General features: G+C 38.1%; 1 protein-coding gene across 1 annotated transcript in view; it reads left to right on the top strand.

Moving 5' to 3' along the window:
- Positions 1-296: 296 nt before the first annotated feature.
- The window catches only part of LOC125246033 (tripartite motif-containing protein 16-like), a 43,296-nt gene continuing 16,172 nt past the window's right edge, over positions 297-27,420 (top strand). Inside the window, exon 1 of the mRNA XM_048156882.1 lies at positions 297-763. Coding sequence (XP_048012839.1) covers positions 301-763 — 463 coding nt within the window. The 5' untranslated portion in view covers positions 297-300. The remainder of the gene's footprint in view (positions 764-27,420) is intronic.

Raw genomic sequence — 27,420 nt, 5'->3', positions numbered from 1 at the left:
CGTTTCGTCACTGTGCGACTCTCAGAATCCAAACTACAGTGACTGCAGAAAAAAACATGTTGCAAACATAGAGGAATGCATGTCTGGTACTGGATAGTTTGTACTGTTATTAAGTCAAAAGTTCAGAGTTTTGTAAGATTAAAGCTGCCAAAGAAAACACAACTTTAATCTGTCAACATTGCATACATTTGTAAAACATTAAGCCAGCACAACAATATTTTTTGAGAAGCAGTCATATGCTGTTGGCTATTTTGTCTGTCATTGGCTAAATTGTTAATCATGTGAGCATTACTTAAGATTATGGTACAAAAGCATTCGATTTGTAACATTCTGAACATACAGATACAGCACACACATCTCCAACACGCTTTAGCTAAAGCACTAAGAATGAAGTTCAGAGTAGCAGTTCTTCTGCTTCTGTACAAATGTCTTGTATTCGCTCCGAATGTCATATTCGCGACAGAATCTGCCGTCTCAGGATTGCCTTGTCCTTTGAAAACATGCACAGATGTACTGAAGGAACTTGGAGCCACAGAGAAGCAACTAAAAGATCTGGAAATCAGACATGCTAAGAGTGAAGCTAAGACTGAGGAAATCAAACAAGATCTGGAAATCAGACTGGCTAAGAGTGAAGCTCAGATTGAGGAAATCAGAAAGGAAAAACAAGATCTGGAAATCAGACTGGCTAAGAGTGAAGCTCAGATTGAAGAAATCAAAAAGGAAAAACAAGCTCAGATTGAGGAAATCAAAAAGGAAAAACAAGGTGAGACGACACTCAAAAAAGTGATTGAAAGCAGTTTTTTTTTTTTTCAAAAACATGAAAAAACAAGAAATTCAACTACATTTTTCATTTTTCGTTCAGGGAACGACTCTGTGTCCATAAATTTGGCAGCTTACGTGTGTTTATCTCAGAAATATTATCCTTATACTAGTTTATCTCAGATGTGATAATTTAAGTCATTGTGTTAAGGAAGGAGCTATTTATTCATTCTCTGATTCATTCAGGAATAAAATCAAGTGGCTGTCTATATTAATTGGTCACTGAATCATCGTCTATATTAATGGGTTGTTCATAGACTCTTATTCATTCAGGAATGAAACAACTCTGTGTGCCTACAGCGAGTCAGTCGCTCAAAGGTTCTGTGAATTTATTTGCTTTGGAAGTTTATTTGGCAGAGAACATAACTGTTCTGTGTACCATCAGTTAGCCGGCCAATACTTAATATTAATTAAATAATCTCAGCGTATTGCCTAAAACAAAAAGTTATGACATCTTTGTATGATGACTTAAATTGATACTGATCTGGGCTTCACTATATCTCTGTGCTGTCCAGCGTGAGTTGTGCAGCATTGCAACACAGATTTTGATAGGTGGTCAGCAATAATAAAACAGGTAGTGTGACAAAGCTGTTGGCTATTAGGTAGTTGTGAGTGCAGGTGCGAAGTAAATTATTACATCTGAGATAAATAGTATAATAATATTTCTTATAGCCTATTAACACACTTAGGTTGCCGAATTTATGGACACACAGAAGGAAGCCTTGTCTAGGGTCTGCCTTGATATGGTAGCCAATGTGTCAAGCCATTCGTAAATCTGGCTGTTTAATGAGAAAGAGACAGAGATTTAGATTAAATATAAATTTAAAAGAACACATTAAATCTATCACAGCAAAGGACTATTATTCTGCTGCACGGAACAGCGGAAGAACTGATGACGGCACCGTTTCATGTTTGGTTGACCAATCAGCAGAAAGGGGTGTTTCATTCCCACCCACATGTTGAGATCAAATATTCAAGTTGTTTATCATTTTCTACTCCTGAACAAAAAATTAAGGCAAGGCAAGGCAAGGCAATTTTATTTGTATAGCACATTTCATACACAATGGTAATTCAAAGTGCTTTACATAAAGAAGAATAATAAAGATAAAACATAAGGAATAACAGTAAAACAGATAATTTTGCTATCTGGATGGAAGAGCTAGGAAGTCTTAGGGAGTTTTGTGTTGTTGTTGCCGTCAGAGTGGATCTAAACCTCACACGACAGGACCGCTCTCTAGCGACCTGTTAAGGCACTTCAAACTGATAAACAAAGTTTCAATCTCCTCTTTTGCCAAGACACCTCAAACTGCGCCACACAGCCCTAATCCCCCTTCCGGAGATATCTTATCTATGCAACACAGTTCAAATTTCCCCTTTGGAAAGTGTCCTGACTGTAATCCAGAGATATCTTAACCATCCATCACAGCTCAAATTTCCCCATGGTTTGTCCAAATTTACCAAATTTTAACCTAATCACAAATGCTTTCTTCCTAATTCTCCCAACTTTTTCAAACAGACAGCAGTATTTAAAATGCATTAAAAATATATAAAAGAAATAACAAGATAAAATACATTAAAATGAAATAAAAACAGGAAAAATTATTAAAAGAATAAAGAGATAATACATATAATACATGCAATCAGTTTGGACATAGCACAGTGCTCAATCTGCAAATGCATAGGTAAAAAGATGTGTTTTGAGTCTTGATTTGAATGTGGCTACTGTTGGAGCACACCTGATCTCTTCTGGAAGCTGGTTCCAGCTGCGACTAGCGTAACAGCTAAAAGCAGACTCTCCCTGCTTTGAGTGAACCCTGGGTATTTCTAAGTGACATGATCCTGATGATCTGAGTGATCTGTTAGGTTTATATTCTGTGAGCATATCCATAATGTATTGGGGTCCTAGGCCATTGAGTGATTTATAAACAAGTAACAGTACTTTAAAATCAATTCTAAATGCAACTGGAAGCCAGTGCAAGGACCTGAGGACTGGTGTGATGTGTTCATGTTTTCTGGTTCTGCTCAGAATCCTGGCAGCAGCGTTTTGTACGAGCTGCAGCTGTCTTATGGTCTTTTTGGGAAGACCAGTGAGGAGCCCATTACAGTAATCCACCCTGCTGGTGATGAAAGCATGAACAAGTTTCTCTAAGTCTTGACTGGAGACAAAGCATCTAATTCTTGCAATATTTTTGAGATGATAATATGCTGATTTAGTTATTGTCTTTACATGGCTACTGAAACTCATATCTGACTCCAAAATCACACCAAGATTCCTGACTTGATTTTTAGTTGCTTGACCCCTAGCATGAAGATATGTGTTCACTTTGAGAACTTCATCTTTGTTTCCAAACGCAATGACTTCAGTTTTGTCTTTGTTTAACTGAAGGAAGTTTTGGCACATCCAATTTTTAATTTCATCAATGCATTGGTACAGGGAGTCAATGGGGCTGTAGTCGTTAGGTGATAGGGCAAGGTAAATCTGGGTGTCATCTGCATAGCTGTGATATGCAATTTGGTTCTTTCTCATTATTTGGCTCAGTGGTAGCATATATAGGTTGAACAGGAGGGGTGCAAGTATTGAACCTTGAGGGACTCCGCATGTCATGGATGTCCACTCAGACTTATGGTCACCGATACTCACATAATAACCTCTCCCTTCTAAGTATGACCTGAACCATTTAAGAACCATCCCAGAAAGCCCAACCCAGTTTTCCAGCCTGTCAAGAAGAATGTTGTGATCGACAGTGTCAAACGCAGCACTGAGGTCGAGTAGAACCAGCACTGATAATTTACCTGCATCTGTGTTTAGGCGAATATCATTTATTATCTTTATGAGTGCTGTCTCTGTGCTGTGATGCGGTCGGAAACCAGATTGAAAGTTGTCAAAGTACCCATTCAAACTTAAGAATTTGTTCAGCTGATTGAAAACAACTTTTTCAATGATCTTGCCTATGAAAGGAAGATTTGAGATTGGCCTGTAGTTGCTCAATATGGTGTTATCCAGATTGCTCTTTTTCAGGAGGGGCTTAACAACTGCAGTTTTCAGGGATTTTGGAAAAGTCCCAGAGAGAAGTGAGGCATTTACCACTTCTAGGAGATCTGCTTCTAAACAGTTAAACACGCTTTTGAAAAAAGATGTGGGAAGGGTGTCAAGGGCACAGGTTGATGTTTTAAGGTGCTGTACTATTTCTTCCAAAATTTTACCATCAATTGCTTCAAAAACAGACATAATGGCTACTTTCTGAGGTTGTGATCTGATCTGTTTTTCCCCAGTGCAGCTCAAGGATGTGCTGATCGCCTTTCTGATATTATTAATTTTCTCAGAGAAGAAGGAAGCAAACTCACAACATTTGCTGTCTGAGAGCATTTCACTGGGAATCTGACTTGGGGGGTTTGTTAGTCTCTCTACAGTAGCAAAAAGAGTGCGGGTGTTGTTTAAGTTTCTGTTTATAATATTTGAGAAGAAGGTCTGTCTAGCTTTCCCTAGTTCCACATTGAAAGCATGAAGGTTATCTTTATAGATGTTATAGTGGATTTCAAGTTTTGTCTTTCGCCACATCCGCTCAGCTTTTCTGCATTCTCTTTTCATATTTTGCACTGTTGTTGAGTTTCTCCACGGTGCTTTTTGCCTGCCACTCTTCTTCCTGACTTTCACAGGAGCAATGTTATCAATAACATTCTGTACTTTTGAGTTAAAAGAATCAAGGAGAAAATCAACAGAGTCTGCAGATATGCTTGGTGTTAAAGATATAGCCTTCATAAACAGAGCACTAGTATTCTCATTTAAGCATCGCTTTTTGACCGAGATAGATCTAGCTTCAACAGTCGGAGAGATCAATAGATCAAAGAAAATACAGAAATGATCAGATAGTGCTACATCCTTAATGACAATGGATGAAATGTTTAGACCCTTACTAATAATTAAATCTAGTGTATGTCCACGATTGTGTGTGGGTCCATGTACATGCTGAGTCAGATCAAAAGTATGCAAAACTGTTAGAATTTCTTTTGCCATATTGGATTCTGCATTTTCTATGTGGATGTTAAAGTCCCCATTAATAGCAAAACAGTCAAACTCTGAGGAAATTGCTGATAACAGTTCTGTAATGTCCTCCACAAAGGCTGGAGAATATTTTGGAGGCCTGTAAATGACTATAAGTAGAATGCGAGGAGCACCTTTTAACACAATACCCAAGTATTCAAAAGACAAGTAATCACCAAATGACACTTGCTTGCACTGATAGACATCTTTAAATATAGCGGCTACACCTCCACCTCTCCTAAAAGCTCTGCAGACACTCATAAAAGTAAAGTTAGGAGGGGCTGTTTCATTCAGGATTGTTGAACTGCAACTGTCTTCAAGCCATGTTTCATTTAGAAGCATAAAATCTAGATTGTTTGTGGTTATTAAGTCATTGACTAGAAATGATTTATTTTTAAGTGAACGGATGTTTAAAAGTGCTAACTTAACAGTCTTATTTTCTGTTTCTACAGTAATCTTAGTTTGACGTGTAATAGGCAGCAGATTAAATGGGTTTACCAAACGTTTTGAGAAGGCCTTAGGCTTTCTATTACGTAACAAAACAGAAATAGAGAAAGCAACAGGCACACTGGGTTCCCGCTTGTTCTGTAAACATTTGACAAAGTCACTGTTATCATAGCGGGGACCCGACACACATCACTGAGAGCTGTTATCACTTGTTTTTGGTTCACCTAGAACAGACGGAGGAGGTTGAGGGCCCTGGCGTTGTGGCAGGGGCCGAAGAGCTCTCACAGGAGGAGGGGGAGGTCGAGCTGGGCCCACAGGCTTTGGTGGTTGTGGGGCTTGTCGCTTTTTCGTTGATATCTGGGGGCTCGCAGCAAAAGAATGGCAGAGTTTGGTTCCAGCATACACCAGTTCCTCCATTTTCTCTGAGAAGCACAGAAGAGGGGATGCTGGAGAGAGGGATAACGTGTCCGGTGAGAGAGGCTGTTGCTCTGGTGTTACAGGAGGCTGTAATATGTTGTCCTGGCTTCCCTGGCTGTTTTCCAGAAAGTCGTCCTTGGGTGCTGAATCTTGGAGAAGTTCTAATACGTCACTCTCTATCGGTGAGCTCTGTGGGCAGGGCTCAGTTGGGATTCTGTCCGTGAGCAGTGGTTGTTGTGGCTGCGTGGTGTTATCATTGTCCTTGTGGGATGTGTCAGCCGCATGTCCATTCAGCTGCTGAAATGAAGTCCTGTGGTTAGTTGCACTCTGTCCAGGTGTGTTTGTGCCATTCAGATTGAGTGGATTTGCACACACTGCTGAAGGATGATGAAGGGAGAAGTAGATATTGTCCTTTAGCACTCTTGAGCCCAGTTTGTTTGGGTGCAGGCCATCATGTGTGAACAACTGTCTCTGACTCCAGAAAAGATTGAAGTTGTCAATAAAATTCAGTCCATTTAAGTTGCAGGTATTTTGCAGCCATGTGTTAAGACCAAGCAACCGTGTAAATCTATTTGTTCCTCTTGCTGGGAGTGGTCCACTGATGAACGACTGAACTTTTAGTCTTCTGAGCATTTCAAAAAGTTCATTGAAATCCCTTTTAAGGAGTTCTGACTGCTCCTTCCGAATATCATTCTTCCCCACATGGATGATTAGTCGGTTTGCAGTTTTATATTTCATCAGAATGCTCTTAAGTTCCCTGTTTACATCAGAAACTGTTGCTTGTGGAAGGTAGCATGTAGTTGTATCCCTGCTGCTAATGTTTCTGATAATAGAGTCACCCACTATCAGAGTCCTGGGCTCGGCTGCTCTCTGAGCTGAGTGCCGCTGTCTGCTCAACCTTGAGCGGCAGTTAGCATCGGTGTTAGCTGCTGGCTGATTTGATCTGTGTCCGATCATGTTTGGGGATTCCTCACCCACATTCATTAACACTTCAAATCTGTTCTCCAGATGTATTGGCGGTGGTAGGGAGCTAGTGTTTGGGGTAGAGGATGCTACTGCAAAATGTGATACTTGTGACAATCTGATGTCTCGAGTGCCTTTGGGTCTCGCTCCCTGTTTGTGCCATCGATTAGTATGTTGATCAATTACGGCACTCAGTATGGCCTGATTAGGAGCGTTAGATTCATGGGACTCACCGACTGTGTGCTGAGGACGTCCATGACGAAGCTCTGTTGTTTGTTCCGTCTGGTTTGGTAGTCCCGCAAGTAACTTTGTTTCAAGAACTGCAATCCTTTGTAGAAGTCTGTGGCAGTTTGTGCAGCAGGTAGATTCTTCAACCAGAGGAGGCATATTATTTCTAATCTTTTTGGATGTAGGCGGCTGTGTTTTCCCTTCTCCGGAATGTAAGCTGATGGTTCCCGTCAGTGGGAGGCTGGTTGGATAAAAATTCCCCTTTTTTGTAGCAATTCTTCCAGTTAAAAAGTTTGTTGGTGCCAAGATTTGCCGTTTGAGCACTGTGCTGTTTGCTGTATTTAAAATTAGGAGATAAAATATAAAAGCAATAGAGCAAAGCGCAGAGCTGTAAGCAAGAGCGTCCGAACAGTAGCGAAGCAGGAAGTGCAATTAAAAATCAAGGCGAATTCTTGTTTTTCATTTTGTTTGAAAAAAATGGAAAAATGTGCGAAAAATGAAATTTCGGCACGTTGCGTGGAAAATGGCACTGTGGGAACGCTTTGCGTGATATTTTTTTTTTTTTTTTTTTTTTTTTTTTATTTGTATATTTGTGTATTTTACAGTCACAGCATAGCTAATAGGCCTATTCTATTTTGAGTTATTTTTTCAAGATGTAGGACATTTTCTCTGCCAACTAAACTTCCAATGCATATCAGAACCATTGTGTGACTGGCAGTAAGTTCTGGAAGATCATTTTTAGTCAATATGCAAGACAGACATTTCAGGATAAGAGATGGACTAAAAGTGAACTCCCACACCTTACTGGCAGATTCTGGAAGATAAATTTAAACAGTGCAGAGGATGTGGTGCTGGTCCTTCAGGAGTCACTCTCAAGCTGTCTGTCTATAAGGCCTATAAAAACCCAGTCTTAATGTATTTTATAACACTTCAGCTTGTGTTTCTGATTAAGTGTGGGTCATTTTTTAGGATTCTTTAGCTAACCCAAGTCTCTGAGACCCTGACACCTTGCACTTCTGGAGACTCTAGGTAGGTTTCAGTTCTGAAAAATGATGGCGTTGGAGACTAAAGGGTTCCTGATGGTTTCACACTTAATTCTTCATCTTAATTCTTTTGCAGTTAACATGTGTCTTTTCTTCTCCAGGTGTTTTTGTATGACCCCGCTGACCCAATGAGCATTTTGCTGTCCATTGGTCATGCTTTAACTTTGCAATTTCTAGTATTGCATTAGTATTGTGTCCTTCTCATGAGCATGTAATCATTTTTGACTTTTCAGTCTGAGTTAAATCTCTTTTTTGGCTCATTTTGCCTGTAAAAGCAAACCTGCCTTATAATTCTGCACACCTGAATATAAGGCATTTTTCATTTCCAGCTTTCATGAACAATTATATATCACTTATAAATGATTAAATACAATATTAATAGTAGTTATTAAGATTGTGGTTTAGAATTGGTAAAATGTGCTTGGAAAAAAATATGATCAGAAAATCAACTTGCCTAATAATTCTGCTCACAGTGTAGTCCAGGTAATGTGTGGCAGCTGGGTGTGGTGATTAGTGTTAGCTGATTAATGGAGTGAGTGCAGGTGATTGGCAGGGAGGATTTTGGGAAATGTAGTCCGAGAATGACTGGACACGTGACAGAGACAGTTTCTGTGTGAACTTGGCAAAATGAGCATCTTGTATCAATATTGGTTTTATATTTAATCATAAAATATTTAGCAGAGTAAAATGTATTTATTATTTTGAAAGGCACTTCTTTACTTTACTTTACTTTATTGGTAAGAAAATATTTTTGTTGTAAAGACCAAGTCTTTTTCCAGTTTAAATTTTTAAATAATTTATTCCAGTAAAAGATTGCAGGAGATATCGATCTATTATCTTCAAGAAACAGGGATCTAACTTTCTTATTTCTATCTTTTTTTCCTGAAAAAAATTATTTTACCTATTGGAGTATCTATTGGCTCAGGGAAAGTAGTGTTTATAGTAGTAGTGAGTATAATTCCTAAAAAGCATACAGATTCCTGTTGGTATCACTCCCATAACTATGACAAATTCTTTGGGAGTAACTGGTACATTGTATTCTGAAAGAGATTCAGCGTATGTTAAATAGCTGACAGACTAAAAGTAAACCATTATTAAATCACTGATCAAAAAATAAAGTTCTGTTTTTGTATAAAATATTTTGATTGTTCCAAATAAAAAATTTATGGGGAGTGAAATTATGTTTATATATTAAAGCCCATGCCAAAAGTAACTGTTGGTGGAAATTAGAAAGTTTGATAGGAATTTTGATTCCTTTGAATCTTGATTTTTCAAATATTGATGAAGCCAATTTATTTTGAAAGTGTAATTTAAAGAATTAAAATCAATAACATTTAAGCCACCTTTGTTGTAGGAATTTAAGATAATAGACTTCTTCATACAATGGCTTTTGTTTTTCCAGACAAAATAGTTAGAGCTCTATCAATCAATTTACATGTAGGCTTATCTACATAGAGAGATTGGGCCGCATAAGAGAGGCATGAAAGACCTTCGGCCTTAGAGAGCAAAACTCTTCCTTTAATAGATAGATCCCTTTAAAAGCTTTTTCTTTGTTTTTTTCCATAATCGAATTAAAGTTTGTTGCACATCTATTTCTTTAGTTATTTCTATACCAAGATATTTAACAGTGCTTTTTCTATACCGCAGATTAAAGAGACATTACAACTTTTAATGGGAAATAATTCACATTTATCAGTTAAGGTTTAGATTAATTAGATTAAATGATTGAAGGATATTTAAGGCTACAGAGATTTGAGAGGAGTCTTCTAAAAACAATGCTGTGTCATCAGCTAGACTGATGGTTAATTCAGAAAAAAAACAGTGATGCCTTTTAGATTACTCTTTTTAATATGTAAATTAAGAAATTGTACTGCAATTAAGAACAGATAAGGAGACACTGTGCATCCTTGAAGAACACCATGATTTAGAGAACCTGGGAGAAGTACTGTTTTTTAATTTAATTGAGCTATTTCCATTTACATATAACATTTTAACCATCTTACAGAAATAATCACCAAACCCATTTTTAGGTGCTTGAAATACAAAACCGTGTTCTAAAGTATAAGGCTTTATAATAAACTAAGAAAAAGATGAAGCTGTCATTATGAATTGTATCAGAATAATCCAAACTGTCTAATATCAATCTTATATTATTAGATATGTGTCTATTTGGCATAAAGCCAGATTGTGTTTCATCAATAATAAAATGTAATACTCCTTTTAATTTTTTGGCCAATACTAAAGCAATTATTTTATAATCATTGTTTGAAAGAGTTATTGGATGCCAGTTATCTAATAAAGTGATATTTTTACTTAAAAGTGATCAGCCCTTGGCATAGTGTAGGTGGGAGAAAAGATTTATTTATGCTTTCCTTAAAGACGTTTAACAAAAAAGGGGCAATGTTTTTACTGAACATATGATAGAATTCTGACGTTATACCGTCTGTACCAGGGGATTTATTCATTTTTAAAGATTTAATTGCGTCATCAATTTCTTTTAAAGTAATGGGAGAATTGCAAATGGCTTGATCATTGTTACTTAATTGATTAAAGGAAAATAACGACTGAAAAAAATCATGAGCATGCTGTTTGTTAAATTTAGATGTATATAAATCATGATAAAATTTGGCAAAGAAATAGCCCTTTGGTCTTCACATAGAGATCCATCAATTATAAGCTTTCCAATCAGATTTTTGTTTATTTGTTGTTTTTCTTGTCTAAAAAAAGAGAAGAGTTTTGCTCACCTTCCTCAATCCATCTTTTCCGTGATCTAACAAAAGCTCCCTCAGTTTTTGTTTATAAAAGTTATCTAATGCGTTTTGATGATGAGCAAGCTAAACTTTTTCAGCATCAGACAGAACCATATTAGATAAAAGATTTGACATATTATAATACTCTCATTTTTTTTTAGTCAAAAGTACGCAAAGTATGTATGCTGCTAAAAGTACGCAAGAATTTCATATTTCGCCAATTCCCAATTACTGCAAAAATTGTTCCCTTTTGAAAAGGAACATCAACTCTGTGTTTACTGCTTTAGGGAACCGTCACTCGTGACAGGTGTTCGAAATGCCAAGAATCACACCACTCCAATCCAATTGGCCGGCGACAGCCTATGACGTCATTATTGCACGAACCGTGACGTATAAAGGGAGCGCCTGAGGAAGCAGTCAACACCTTCTCGTCTTTTCGGGACTGTTTGTTCATGCCATTGTTTCATAACACCGGTTGGAATTACTCCATTTATGTCTTACAAGCGTTCAGACAGATGGGAGGAGGAAGAAGCGAGAACAATGGGTGATCAAATGTTAACACCATTGTGTTTGTAATCGATTCCCCAGCTATTTTAACCCTGTAAAGCCCACTGTTGCAGAATCACTTTCAACAATTTTTAAAAAAGGCTTGCAAATGTTTTTTTCTCTCAAGACCACATTTACATAGTTAATGGGTTCTATTGATTGTCCTCACAATGCTATTGGATAGAAGAAGTGTTTATAGGTCCGGTCATCTGGCCATGAAGTTACGCTACCTGCAAACTTCACGTCAAGCTCATCTCCTTTTTTTACATGACTGGATTTGTCAAGATTCAAGTAAGTAAATTTCCTTACATATTTTTTTGGTGTTTATTACAATGTCTAGAACACAGATATATTTAGTTATTTTGGAAAACATTAATCAAATTTGATTTAGAGCTTGTTAAGTCCATGTTGTAATTCTACAACGTTGGGCTAGAGTGGGAGTCAAAATAGCATGTGCTCCTACACATTACATAAGGACACTGCACTTCCCACAGTGGGGGGATGCATGTGTTCCTTTAGTATGATAAGTAGAGAGCATAATAGGTCAGCCAGACAGTATTGTTTGAATGTAGTAGTGGCATTTTGATTAGCATTTGCATTGAAATTATAATACTTTGATGGATAAAATACTTAGATCTCTACCCTCGACACATGGTCTACCACCCTGTATTCTTTCAGTTTATCTACAATATAAGACCCATTTGTATTATTCACTTATTAATTTTTTTACTTTTTCCATTTCAGAATGCCAAGATGTCATCGAAATACCCCCCACTGGATGTACGCAAAGACATGACTGCACATTTCACAGTAAAGACGAAGAGAGGATGCTGTAGACACTGCAGTAATAAATACATTGTGTAGCAAGTGCAATGTTCGCCTGTGCTTCTTAGATGAAAAGAACTGTCTTAGGGACTATCACTGTAAAACAGACTTAATTCAAACCACATTGAAAGTGATAGAAGAAAAAGTTTTATAAATATAATTTATAATTTTTTTTCAATATTTTTATTAATAAATGCTTATTCATAAAAAATATGATTGTTGTGATTATTACTCATGATATATACTGTTATGGAGCTATGTAAGCAATCAACCCTGCAAATGAATGCTTAAATGCTCTGTATATCTGTTCAGACAAAGTGAGTACAAATACAGAAATTCTGCTCCTACCTAGGCCCAACGTTGCAATATTACAACATTTCCCTAAAAACTTACTAAAAAGTAATTTAAAAAAAAAAAAAAATCTTTATTTTCTACATCAGAGGCCTCCTAAAACAATATCTGAGAGGTCAAAAAAATGTTTGCTCTTTTTTTTTTTTTTTATATTTGGTTTTACAGGGTTAAGGGCGATTATATCTGCCCTCTCCTCTTCTTCTTTCACCTCCTCTATATATATATATATATATATATATATATATATATATATATATATATATAAATATGTGTGTGTGTGATATATATATATATATATATATATATATATATATATATAAATTTTATCCTTTTTCATGTAAAAGAGAGTATTAGGATCTTCGGTCTTTTAGCCGCAGGAATATGAGATAAGGGTCTATTTTATGTTTTTTAAAATAGGACCTTGTTTTCCTGTATAGTTTTTCTGAGCATGTGGTTGAGGTCTTTCTACTTGCTCAGGTGCTTTCACAGTTAGGCTGTCGGCTTGCCTTTTGATAATATCTTTTCTAAAGGCCGCCTTCTAACTTGATAGTGAAAGTGCTTTTAGGCTTAAAAGAACTTTGATTTCATCCTTCTTCATGCACTAAAATAAGGAGGGAAAATCTACGAGCCACAGGAAGGTAAATTGGTCAATTGAAGGTAAATCTGCTCTCTATATTTTTATGTTTATAAAAAAGGTAGACCTTGTTTTTCCTGTATAGCTTTCCTGAGCATGTAGTCAGTAAAGTAAGAAGGGGTTCTTTTGGGCAAAATAACTGTAGCACAAGGTTGGCTAGTTTTCAAAATATGCAGACCGCTTTATGGCCGTTATTTTGTAGCCTCCTATGTTAGAGTAGCTTCTCAGCTAATACTTTAGTTTGGTTTGAGTTAGCACTCGTCACTTCAGTTATTCGTGTGCAGGAAGGCTTATCGGCTGCCTGACACTGTTTGCTTGCAGTGCTTCATTTTCTCCTCACATTTGAAGGATTTAAAATGAAGCCCAAGCTTTGCTTGGCCTTAGCTAGCAGCTGGGCTAGAGCTAGGTTTAGGTGTTTGTTTTTTACATCACCCTCATTATGACTATCCCTGTGAGGTTGTATAGTTCCTAGTTCTGGCCTCCTCCTGAGGGAGTTGGTAGCCATATGCCCAATTCCCCTTCGATGTGAAATTGTAGGTGCAAAGGCTGAGGTTAACAGCTAAGGTTATAGGCTGTTATTAGCCTTCCTGGTGCTGTTTTTCCCAGGTGGTATGCCCTTATCTTCGAAAAGATGAGTTATGCAGTGCTGCTAGGCCCCACTGTTTAGAACTTTTGTCATGCTTACAATTTCTTCACATGAGCCCCTTGAATTATATTCAAGTTTGAGCATACTTTGCTAAATGTTTTTAGCTTTCGGTCTCAAGGGTTCAATACTGTTTTGTGAAACCATTTATACTGTTTGGATGGCATGTATTACAAAGCATGTGTGTTTGCTTTGGGTTCTAAGCTTTAGCCCTACATACTTTCAATATATGTGAGCTTACTCTAGTGCTGCCACAGGTTAGCAACTGTTTCTGTGATTAGCCTCTATCTATGAATGTGGTGTTTTGTTGTACTCCCCGGTTAGGGTTTGTGTTTCACTGAGTGCATCACCTGTTGTATTGCACACTCAGGTTGAGTGTAGAGAGACTCATTCTGGTTAGAATAGTATGATCCTCTGTTAGCTCCCAGTCGATCATGACCACAGCAGGTGTTCAACATATGCTGTGAGATTGTTGGCTCTCTTTTGTAGCCTCTTTCGTAATACAGCTTGTTTCTGGGCGATGTTGGTTTACGATCGTGAGTTTGCTCATATAGCTTAGCACTGCCTCAGGCATATGCTCATATTTGTTTGAGGTGTTAGGCCTTAGGGGCCTCCCTTAGACCATGATAGCATGTTCATGTGTATTATGTACATTGCCTGTTGGAATGTGTAGGCTTTGCTTAGATTGTGTAGCTAGTTACCCAGAATTAACTTGTTGGGTCTAAAGCTGGTCCCCTTTGAGCTTGGGCCCTTTATATGGTGCTCACTTAGCCTAGCACTGCCTCAGGCTTATGCTCATGTTGTTTGGGGTAGCAGGCCTTGCAGGCCTTCCTTAGACCATGATAGCATATTATGTGTACTGGGTACATTGCCTGTTGGAATGTGTACACCTAAGCTCAGATTGTGTAAGCTATTTCCCCTTAGTAAACTTTAGGGTTTAGTGCTGGCCTTTGTTGAGCTTGGGTCTTGTATATGACCACTGGCTGGCGCCACATTGTGCTAAAAGTAGTAGGCCTTGCCAGGCCTCCTTTTGTAGCCTCCGTGTTGGCCCAGCTAGACTCATTCCATGGTCGAGTCTTGTCTTATGACTCACTCCACCATCGGCCGAAGGGTTTTCTCGAGTACTTGGCCTGCTGGCTGGTCTTAGTCACGAAGCTACCACTGGCTGATGCCATGTGTTCATGGAGGTCGAAGGCCCCACCAGGGCCTCCTTTCAGTCTGCATGTTTGGCACAGCTTTGTGTGGGTTTCTATGTGACTCATCACCATGGATGGGTCATTATTGCCACTAGCTGTCGCCGCGTGTTTACGGGTGGTAGGCCTTCGCAGGCCTCCTATTTTGTCACGCTGGAGTCTGGCTGTGTACTCCTCTCGCTTAGAGAGTAAAGGTGCTTTTACTGAGTACATTGTTTGAGTGGCTTGCCCCTTGAGGTGAGTTCTTGTGTTAAAACCAACTGTTTGCTTGGTTTTATGCATTTTCTTCCTTGAGCTTGGTTTCCTTTAGCTCTAGTTGAACTAAGTAGTTACCTTGTTTGTTACTCCGTTCTATTTTGCTCTTAGAACTTTAGTTATACCTTTCTAGTGTTTTCTTTCACAATTTTACTGAAAACACTGGCCAGGGTTCAGGCTGAGTAATGACCTCCTTTGTGATCGGTCTATTATGGCCTGAACCTTGATAACACTGCCACAAGCTGATGCCACATGTCTGCTGAGGTTATAGGCCTACGGGCCTTCCTTAGCGCGTGATGGCGTGTGCTGTACTCCTCTTGCTTAAAGAGTAAAAGGTGCTTTTACCGAGTACGCTGCTGTTGGATTGTGTTGGACAGGCTGTTTCGTGGGCACTCACAGCTATCTAATTACTTGGGTGGTCATGCGGTCAGCATGCTATGTTTTCAGTCGATTGGACTTTTTTGGCCATCCTGAATACCACCATGTAATTTAGGTTTTTTGTGTGATATTAGTTCAGTTGTAAGAACTTTGAGTTATGTTGTAGGCCCCTTCTGGTCGGCCTCCATGACTGTGCCTACAGTATGGTCTGTCTGTTAGGTTGAGCTTCGTACTTCCCTTCGGGTTGACTGCGTAATTGTGCTTAGCTCCCTAAGCTGGTCATTGATTGTAGACTTCTATGAAGTCTTCCGTTCAGACTAGCCCCAGGCTGGTTTGTGCTCCCCTGTACCAGGGTTTTTCTAGCGCACTGCCTCCTTAGTGCTTTAAGCAGACACTGATTAGATCCTAGGATGAGTGGTTTGTACTCCCCTCGACACAAGGATTTTATAGCGCTCAGCTGAGTTCCGCTCTCTAGGATGCCCATTTCTTGGTGGCCGCCAGCTGATGCCACGTGTGACAGGTAGGCTCTCGGGGCCTCCTTCAGGAACATGCTGGCATGTACCTTTTGTGTTTCTTTGACATTCGTTACTGAGATCAGTAAAAGGTAAAATCTTATGTCGCTGGCTGGCCAGGGCTCTGGCTATCTTATGACCTCCTTTTGTAGTCGGTTTGTCTAGCCTGGAGCCTGACAACACTGCCACAAGCTGATGCCACGTGTCTGCTGAGGTTATAGGCCTATGGGGCCTTCTTTAGCATGTGATGGTGTACGCTGTACTCCTCTTGCTTAAAGAGTAAAAGGTGCTTTTACCGAGTACACTGCTCGTTGGATTGTGTTGGATGGACTGTTTTGTAGGCACTCACAGCTACCTAATTACTTCGTTGGTCATGCGCACAGCATGCTATGTTTTCAGTCGAATGGCCTTATGGGCCGTCCTGAATACCACCATATGAATTGGGTTCTTGGTGTGATATTAGTTAATTTGTAAGAACTTTAGTTATGTTGTAGGCCCCTTCTGGTCAGCCTCCATGACTATGTGCCTACAGTATGGTCTGTCTGTTAGGTTGAGCTTCGTTCTTCCCTTTGGGTTGACTGCATAGTTGTGCTTAGCTCCCTAAACTGGTCATTGGTTGCAGACTTCTATGAAGTCTTCTGTTCAGACTAGCCCCAGGCTGGTTTGTGCTCCCCTGTGCCAGGGTTCCTAGCGCACAGCCTCCTCAGTGCTCTTATCAAACACTGAGTAATTCCTAGGACGAGTGGATTATACTCCCCTCAATACGAGGGTTTATAGCGCTCAGCTGAGTTCTGCTCTCCAGTATGCACATCTCTGCGTGTGGGTTTGAGTTGCTTACTGCTCTTCTGCAGTCGCTCTTATCTGCTCTCTTCTTTGAAGAATGCGCCTCAGAGATTCTGTATATCAACAGTCCAGCTATGTTTGGCTTTCGCTAGATTAGTACGGCCTCCTTGGTGGCATTGAGGGTGACTTCGTTCCCTTCTAGTGACTGGCTGGGGTTCCATTTGGTTTCCTGGCCACATTCCCTTTGAGGGACCACTTTCCACGGATTGCTGGTCCCAGATGCCTTGAGCAGCCTTGGAAGGCTTTCTTCGGAAGGCCTCTTTTAGGCTCAGCTTGGGCTGTTGGCCATAGGGAATGCTGTCACTGACAGCCTTGGGGGGAGTTGCTCCCGGCTTTTCACTGGAACTGCCGGACGTTTGTCCAGACATTTGGCATGCACTCTCCTCCGGCATGGCGGTGTGGGTATATCATTCCCCAAAGCGGTAAAAGCAGAGTTGAAGTTCCCTTTCGAAAGGGAAAGTCTCAGGTTACGTATGTAACCATAGTTCCCTGAGAACAGGGAACGAGATGGTGTAGACTGCTTCCTCAGGCGCTCCCTTTCATGGTTCCTGCCATAATGACGTCATAGGATTGGAGTGGTGCGATTCTTGGCATTTCGAACACCTGTTACGAGTGACGGTTCCCCAAAGCGGTAAACACAGAGTCTTGTTCCCTGTTCTCAGGGAACTATGGTTACATGCGTAACCTGAGACGTTTTCCTTATTAGCTTTTTCCCATAATTTGTGATTATGAAATAATATTTATCCTTTACTTCATTGTACTTGAGCAATGAAGCATTCAACTTCCAGTATAAGGTAGTTCTTGGTAAATTAGCAGTATCTGAAAGAGGAATGCATACAGAGATACATTTTGTGATCAGAGAGTGGCGATGAAATAATAATATGAGAAAATACATTCTTTACATCTCTAGAGATAAGCCACATATCGATACGAAATTGATTTGAAAGAGTATTATTGCTCCATGTGAATATTTTTTGAGAGGGATGAGTTTCTCTCCAACTGTCAAGTGAAGAAAATCATTGCATAAACCTCTTTAAGTACAAACTTGAATTATCAGGAGATTTTGGAGGCCATCTGTCTAAGACGTAATTCAAAGCCACATTAAAATCCCCTTCAAAAACTAAAAAGAGTTTGGATATTTGGCTAGCAAATTCAACACTTGTTCTTCCACTTGATCAATAAGATTTTCATTATCTTTTTGTTGATTAAAACCATAAATATTAACAATAATAACTGTTACATTTGAAATGTCCTGTGCAAGACCGATATAACGTCCACCTGGATCACAATCAGAGCATATAATCTACCCATCAAAAGGGTTTTTAAGGATACAAACACCAGCTGAGTTACTTGTTCCATGAGCCATTCATAAATTAGATCCCCACTGAGATCTCCAGTAAACATAATCCTCTTTGGTTGAGTGGCATTCTTGCAGAAAATAAAAGTCAGATTTAAATTAAGAAACAAAAAAATTGCTTTTCTTTTTGCAATATTTCTTAACCCTCTAGTGTTAAAAGAAATAATAGATAGAGACATAAAGGACAAAGAATAGCTTACTATAGATTAAGCCTACTAAGCAGATTGAACTGGTCTCTGAAAATGTGTTAACTACACACAAAATGATGAGAACAGCAAACTCTATTGGTACAAATGAAGTAGTGCAATTCAGAATTTAGACGTCAACATCCATAGAACCTAAGTAATGTTTTATCTTGTAAATTTAAATTTCTTATTTCTATAGTGTAAATACAGTCAATATAATAACAGAACAAACAAAGTACTCTTTTTTTTTCCACAAGGAATGAGTTACAAAAACAAATTCCAGAGATTAGAATGCCATTAGTCATAACTAAAGGGGAAAAATAAATAAAATAATAATAGTATATTTAATAGTTTATATATTTTTATAATTATATAAACAATTATAACTTAGGATGGCAGCAATTATAATATATTACTTCAAAATACTAAATAATTTTTTATTTGTCTTCTTTTAAGGAAAAAAAAACTTAAGGGCAACAATCTCGAGATAATATAGACTTTCGTTTGTCCACTGTTTCAATACATAGTGAAACAAGTTTCATGTATATCCAGGTCAGCTGCATAAAGTTTCAGGCTGGAGGGAATATTTTGATTCCTTCTACAAACACCCTACCTCCAATAAAGTAAGCACGCTTATTATTTTGTCTTGCTCCATTTTGCTCACCTTGGACTCCACTGCTCTGTTTTCAGACAATTAACTTCCTCGCTTATGAATTCGATAGCTTCCTTGACACTTGTGATTTGCTTGGTATTTTCATTTATTACCTCCTTTATGTTAGTAATTGCGTGTGTATTTTCTCCAGGGAATCTGACCGAGTGTTTATTAATTGAGAAAGTGCTCCAAGTTGTGAAAGTAGTTCAGCAATATCAGATCGCTCACTCTTTCGTTGTTTGGCGGCAGGAGATTTGCATGGTGTGTCTAAAAGTGCTGGAAATTCCTCCTTGCACAACATGAATTCGTCAGAGATTGCATTCAAGTCTGTCTTGACGTAATCATGCAGATTCTCTGTCGCAAGAATATTAGAGGCTTGCAGTGTTTCATGGATTTAATAGCAGGATTAGCATTAGCCTGCGAAGGGCTCTTTGTTTTTCTTTTTTTTTGGACTTGCCCATTATGTCACTCTTTACTAGAAGGACATTTGTCTATAAATTGCTATAGAAGATAAAAGAAAGTGATATAGTCTTATTTTGATGGCACTAAAAGTCAATTTCTCCATTTGAGTTTGCAGAGCACATCAACTCACATGTTGCTAAGGCGCCATATTGAACCGCCCCCTCACCTATGAAATCAGTCCAGTAGCGTGATGGAAGGTTGGTGATGTCATGACCAGGAAACTATATAGCTTACCCAAACCAAACAATGTCAGCTTCTGTGCGTTCAGCAAGCTCTCTATGTGAAATTGTCTCTGTCTATTTATTGTAGTTTGTCCACAAGCATATTTTATCTAGACAGGAGTTTTAATGGCGAGCAAACAGTGATTTGAATCATGTGTTCCTCCCTGCACTGGCTGCTCAGGGATACACATGATTTATGTGTTGTTTGCTGGGACTAAAGTGCACATCAGCTCTCATTAAAGATCGGGCTGACAGTGTTCATTTATAAAAATGTCCCAAATTGTAGCATGTACTATCAGGATAGTTATTTTATCTCCGCTCCTGTTGGCTTTATTCTTGAGGGAATAAAAGTCTCATGCACGGCTCGGATCTCGTGTTTGCCGAGGCATCGCATAGATCACAGGCTTGCAATAAGAATATAGTAGCTTGGATCTTGTGTTTGCCGAGGCAGCGTATATAGCATGTATGTATGTGTGTGTGTGTATATATATATATATATATATATATATATATATATGTATATGTATGTGTGTGTGTGTGTGTGTACATATATATAATATGTGTACATATATATACTTTAGTTATGTGGGAGAGGTCTTGGTACTTGTCCTAGGTTCCTGTGCTGGAGCTCCTTGTCGTCGCGTAATGCGAACGACAGATGCTTTCCTCACGGGCTGAGGAGCGATCATGGATGGTTGCTCAGAGTCTGTGGATATGTTATCATTTTCCTGGCACCTGCCTGGTGATGATGACTCAGGCTCTACATCCCTGGATACCAGATTTAGGGAGTGAACATCCTGTTGAGACAGGGGGTTGAGGCCCAGAGAACGGAGACTCCACCCCAAGGTGTTGGAGCTCATATGGAGGAGCAGATGTGGCTGAGGCTGTGTCTGTACACGGTTCCCTGATCGCTCTACTCCCGGGAGTTTTGGAGAGTTATAGTGTGGGTTTGGCCTCTGACGGAGCTCAATTCATAGACTCAGGTCTCTCAACTGAGGTTGTGAGACCATGCTAACTCAGGAGCACAAGGAAACTGGCAGAAATCTTCAGTTGGATCCAGTTACTACCCAGTTGGTACAGTGCTGGAATTTCAGCAGAATCGATTCTCTGCAGGGTTATCCTCCTCCACTTTAAAGGTTTGCTTGTCTTAGTTGTGCTCGCCTGATTTCACACAAGAATCGCACTGGACAGTATGGCTGCATAGGTATAAACGCTCCCACAGCGTCATTTTCGATGCAACGCGAGTTCCCTTGAAAGGGAACGTCTCGGTTTCGACTGTAACCTTAGTTCCCTGAAGAGAGAATGAGATGGTGCGTTGCCCTGCCATACTTCCGGCATACCTATGATCGACTTGCTTCGGCCTGTCAGAAGCTGACATTGTTTGGTCTGGGTGCACTATGTAGTTTCCTGGTCATGATGTGACCCACCTTCCGTCAAGCCATTGGACTGATTTCATAAGTGCTTCACAATGCAGATCATCCACGCAGAGGGTTTATACAGCGTCATTTTCTATGTTTTTTTACATTTTCCGATTTCAATATTAAATCAAAAAACTTTGAGCTTTCTGAACCACTTCCAGTGGGAAATCAAACAGGAAGTGTTTTTCAGATCTCACAACAGGTTTTGGGGAACACGCATATCTTTGCGAGGGAATGCAAATGATTTAAGAGGGAAAAATTAAAAATATATATTTTTTTCCTCGCATCCCAAATTTTTTCCACCACTATGTCCCTTTAGGGGCTCCGTAGTATTGTACTGTGCATTTATGAATTTTATTTTGTAAATATATCATTTTTGAGGCTGGCTCTGAATGAATTGGTTGATACAATGTCAAATGTAATGAGCAAAACCTTATTTTATCATGACAACAATGCATGCAACCAAAACTGATCTTGATTCGAATTGGAGATTATAAAAATGCTCTCTGTTACATATTTTGTCAAACAAATAATCAGCTACAATGCAGAACACACACAGAAGTGAAGGGGTCGAGTCAAGTCACCTTTATTTATATAACGCTTTTTACAGTGCAGATTGTGTCAAAGCAGCTTTACATTGATAACTGGTATATAATTTTGGGTGCACAGCAGCTCTTAAAGAATAGTGTCAATGCAGGCAGATAAAGGGGTGACACCATACTACATCCACAATAGAGAACAAACATGCACACAACACCATGTTCAGGTTTGACTGTATCGTGGCATAATTGCAAAATGTTTTAAAATTTTAAAATACTTCAGTGATCATATATTGTTATAATGTCTAAACACAAATCTAAATGAAAACTTGTGAAAAGATACCTATAAAAATAGATATGTGCAAAATGGGCCAGGGAGTGATGTTCTTCAGCCATCTTGTGGTTGTTCTTAAAATTTCAAGTTATTTTAGTTTTAAATGTTTTCCAGTAGATGCCAGCAATCTTCCACTAAATCATGACACATTGTCCATGTTATCTCCATGAAGAAAATTAAGAAATTAGATATAAATTATCACCAATGCAAACACATTATAAAATCACCATATAAGTGGTCATGCTTATGATTATTTTTTATGGATTTATCAAGGATTCTTGGTGCCTATTCATCATACAGTAAACATTTTTCTTTTATTCATATTATATATGCTTTTTTATTTCAAAAGCTTATAAAGTGCATTAGCACTTGCATTAGCTTTAATAGTATATATATATTTATGGAGATATAAAAACACCTTGTAGAGCTATGATCAGCATCGCTTGCATCTTCTGATTTTCTGATATATTTTTCTAATTTAAAAAAAAAAAATGTATTTAGATACCAGTTCTAGTACATTTGAGCCCATAGTGTACTACAAGTGGTATACATTTTTTTAATTTTTTTTTTTGAAATTTTTTATTTTGATGTAGCAGCATCAACAACAGTTCACCATTTCAAAACAGATGCAATTACACTGTTCTCTGCCCATCAATTTTCTCTTTTTTAACACAATTCGAAACTCAACAACAAACAAAATAAAATAAAAATTAAATAATAAAATAACAACAATAATTTCTACAATTCAGGGGAGGACAGATACAAAATCAATAATCATACATTTAGAAAAGAAGAGTCAATTGTTTTATATCTCCATAAAGTCTGGCTGTAATGGCTTTACATATTCAACCCACTTAGACCAGAATTTTCTGAACACATTCCTCTGAAGTCGAAGGGAAAAAGTAATCTTTTCCATAACATAAATATCATTTACTATATCTATCCACTCTTGTATTGTGGGGGGTTCAGGAAGCAACCAATGCCTTGTAAGCGCTTTTTTACCAGCAGATGTCAAAATGCCAAATAGGTATCTCTCAGAGGATCTTGTCTGGAAATCAGCTATTCCTAAAAATAATGTGGAAAACTGCAAAGGCATTGTAGTTTTAAGTATGCTTTCCACTGCTTTATGAAGCTCCACCCAGAAAGATTTTATCACTGGGCACTCCCAAAATTTATGCCAACATTTGGCATCCCCTCCCTCAATATGTGCTTTCTGTTTTGGTGTAATAAAATATCTGATAAGGCATTTCCACCCAAACTCCCGCCATATGTGAGAGTTAGTACATTTCCACGGAAATTTACACACATCAAGCCACTCCTCATTCGATATCAAAAAATGACCTTCTTTTTCCCATTTTTCTTTAATGTATTCTGTAGAATGATTTTTTTTTTACCCTGAGACCTTTATAAAATTTAGAAATGACACCTTTATTTGAAACACCTTGGTAAGCACCTATAAATATCTTAAATATTGGGTCATCAAAGTCTGTCTTATTTTTAATGTTGTTTTCAAAATGATTACGTAGTTGGAGGTATCTATAAAAATCAGATTTCTCAAGACAATATTCTTTCTTCAAACTTTCAAAATCTTTCAAATCTCCCTTTTCCGTAAGAGAATAGAATGTTGTTATTCCTTTTGAGACCCAAGATTTGAATCTTTAATCCAATATATTTGGCTTAAATTCAGGGTCATAAGCACACCAGTGCATTATTTGTAATTTACAATCCAGTTTATATTTTTCTTTTATTGTATTCCAGATTTTTAGTTGAGCTTTAATCCATGAGTTTTGCACCTTATCTATAAATCTTCCCAAGTTTTTATGTGCCAATATTGCTTGAGTTGAGGGAACATTCATTATTGAAAGTTCAATATCTTTTCACCTAGCTTGATATGTTGGATTACATATGTTAATTACATATTTAGTCTGGGCCGGATAAAAATAATCCCTAAAAGTGGGTAATGCCATGCCTCCTTCCTCTGTTGGAAGCTGTAATGTTTTGAATTTAATCCTGGGTTTTTTCCCCTGCCAGATAAATCTAGAAATGATCTTATCTAATTCGGACCAATGTTTTAAGGGAATTTCTACAGGAAGTGCTTGAAATAGATAGAGATACCTTGGAAGAATGTTCATCTTTATCGAGTCAATTCTATGACTTAGGCTAAGGAAAGAGATGGCATTCCATCTATGTATATCATCTTTGATTTTTAATAAAAGTGGGTCAAAATTTACCTCTACTAGTGTTGAAATTTCTTTCGTTAAATATATTCCCAAATATTTCAATGAAATCTGATCCCAATTGAGATGGAATTTATCTCTAATATGTTTTGGAGGTGTATAATTCAAAGTCAAAGTTTGTGTTTTTTGTATATTTAATTTGTATTCTGCATATCTGCCAAATTTTTCTAAAAGATTCATTAATTCAAGAAATGAGTTAGTGGGTTTACTTAAGTAAATCAGTATATCGTCCGCATATAGTGCCAACAGATGCCTTTGATGTTTTCAGTCTGACTTATCCACTGTGCGAGAGGTTCTATATAGAGCGCAAAAAGCAGTGGTGAAATTGGGCACCCCTGTCTTGATCCACGTTCTAATATAATGGTATCTGAAAGGTACCCATTTATTTTTATTCGGGCAGATGGTTTATTATATAGTGAACGGATGCCCCTAACAAAAATTTTGTGAATACCAAATCTTTCAAGAGTTTTGTATAAGAAAGGCCAGCTTACGGAATCAAAAGCCTTTTCCGCATCTAAACTAATTAAGAGAGCTTCAAGTTTGTCTTGTTGAATATGACTTAATATATGCAGAGATCGTCTTATATTATCATGAGTTTGTCTTTGAGAGATAAACCCAGTCTGATCATTATGTATTAGTTGGGGGAGAATCTTTTCTAATCTCTTGGCAAGGATGCTTGTAAATAATTTGTAATCAACGTTCAGAATTGAGATTGGTCTGTATGAACTGCATTCTAGTTTATCTTTTCCCTCTTTTGGGATAACTGAGATCACTGCTTCACTCCACGATGGAGGCATTTTGGCCTCCATTAAAGATGTATTGCAAGCCCGAAGAAGACTCGGTATTAATTCAGATCGAAAAGTCTTGTACCACTCTGATGGAAAGCCATCAGGGCCAGGAGACTTATTCACCTTGAGCCTGGAGATGGTGTTATTTAGTTCTGTCTCACTTATCTCAGTTATTAATGTTTGATTTTGTTCCTCTGTCATAACTGGTAAATTGAGGGAATCGAGGAATTGTCCAATCAGTTGCTCGTTCTCTAGGCGTGGTTGTGTATACAGTAACTTGTAATATTTTTTTAAACGTTTTTTGTATTTCATTTTGTTTATATTGTATGTTTTTAGAATTCAGATCCCTTATTTTATATATTGTATAATTGTTGTTTTTGTAGCTTCCTTGCCTAAAGTTTTGTTGATTTAGAGCCTGATTCATAGTATTTCTGTTTTGTAAATACCATCTTTCTTTCAATTTCTTGAGAATACATTATATTTATTTCATTCCTAATTTTCTTTATTTTAATCATCTGGTTTGATTTTTGTTCCTTTTTGTGTTGCGTTTCAAGATCTTTTAGTTCATTATTTAGATCTGCTAGTCTTAATTGCTTTAATTTCTTTTGATAAGCACAAAAGGATATAATTCTACCCTTAATGACTGCTTTTAAAGCATCCCATACTGTGGCAGAATTAACTTCCCTGTTATCATTTTCTTCAAGAAATATTCTTATATCTTCCTTAATTTGAGTTTGAAATTGTTGGTTATTTAGAATGCTTGTATTTAACCTCCACAGTGTTCTTCCCGGGTTATCTCTAATATGTATAGTGCAAGAGAGCATAAATATGCATAAATATTACATATTGTTATGATGGTGTCATCTATTTTCCCTGAAATTATTATATATCTCCCTTCCTTATCCGAGATTTCTGAGAGGTATTCAAATGATATTTTTTGTGATATTAAAATTGCTACTCCTCTTCTATGACCTGACCTATAAGATGAATAATACACCTTAGAGAATCCCATTCTCTTTAGTTTTTCATGTTCTGCTGGAGTGAGATGTGTTTCTTGTAGGAGTACAATCTCTGCATTCTCCCTTTTCATTTTTAACAGTATTTGACTTCTTTTACCTGGGTTCAAAATCCCATTCACATTAAATGTAGTAACTTTAAGAATGTGCTTGTTCATAATTTTTTTTTGCTGGATCTATTGGCTTTCAATTTATACATTAACAGTACCTCTCCCAAATTACAAACATTAAACAAAAACCAAGCTGGAACAATTTTAAACAACAAAACGCCACCAAAACAAACAGGAACAGTTGTTTCCAGTGTTGAGGCTCATTTCAAAAGAGCCTTAAGGGGCTTCATACAGTCAAAGCCTCTGTAAGGGAAAGTCCCACGTCGTGACAAAAGTGGGGCCCTACTATATGGCCATACGCTAGTCCAAATAAAATTGTAAATAATTTAACGAAAACAAAACACGTCTCGGATAACTCGCCAGGTTAACAAGTCCCGACTCCTTCAATTATTCATAAATTAGAACTGTAGGAATTACACAACTAAATAAAAGTAAGTGGCAATCAAAATAGAAAATATAACTGTAAAGATCAGTTAGAACTTATCTGCATTTCTGACTCAGGCGTAAACCTTTCGCGAGGGATCATTTCCTGAATTTCTGGAGTTTTTCTTTATATTGAGAGCGGGCAGTTTTCTTAGATTGTGTGCAACCGTCCACTGCTCCAGATTCCTGATCCCCGCCCTGTTCGCGTCATCTCCCCGCCATTTGCCAAGTAGATAGTAGCTCGATTTCCTCCTGATCCGTAGTAGTGGGTGACTTCACCACGGAAACCGAGAATCCTTGTGAAACGATGTCCCTCATTGCCTCCGTAGCATCCTGGTACAGCCGAGTGCCGTCATCATAAAATACACGCATCCTTACAGTGTTTGGAACTTTATTTGTTTTTCTTTTAACACTTTCTTGGCTTCTGCGTACTCCCCTCGTCTTTTAAGCACTTCAGGAGGGAAATCATGGTCAACATAGAAGCGAGCATCGTTGCAGAACAATTCTTTTTTTCTGCCAGGCTCTCCGAAGAACCTCCTCCTTTGTCCGGTAACTACCGAATTTTACTACTATTGACCGTGGCTTTGCTTGCGGATTATTGGGCCTCGGTACTAATGCTCGGTGTGCTCATTCAATCCCAAGCTCTCTGTCCGGGGGAAAGGCTAGTGCGTTTTTCAACAAGTTATCTAGAAAGCCAACCATGTCCGTACCTTCTTTTTCTTCGGGTATTCTGAAAATCCTTAAATTGTCTCTACGAGCACGACCCTCCTGATCTATCAGTCTGGCTTC

This window comes from Megalobrama amblycephala, linkage group LG14, assembly GCF_018812025.1.
Source record: "Megalobrama amblycephala isolate DHTTF-2021 linkage group LG14, ASM1881202v1, whole genome shotgun sequence".
In the NCBI taxonomy this organism is placed as follows: domain Eukaryota; kingdom Metazoa; phylum Chordata; class Actinopteri; order Cypriniformes; family Xenocyprididae; genus Megalobrama; species Megalobrama amblycephala.
The sequence above is the reverse complement of the archived record's forward strand: the minus strand, read 5'-3'. Positions and strand labels throughout refer to the sequence as shown.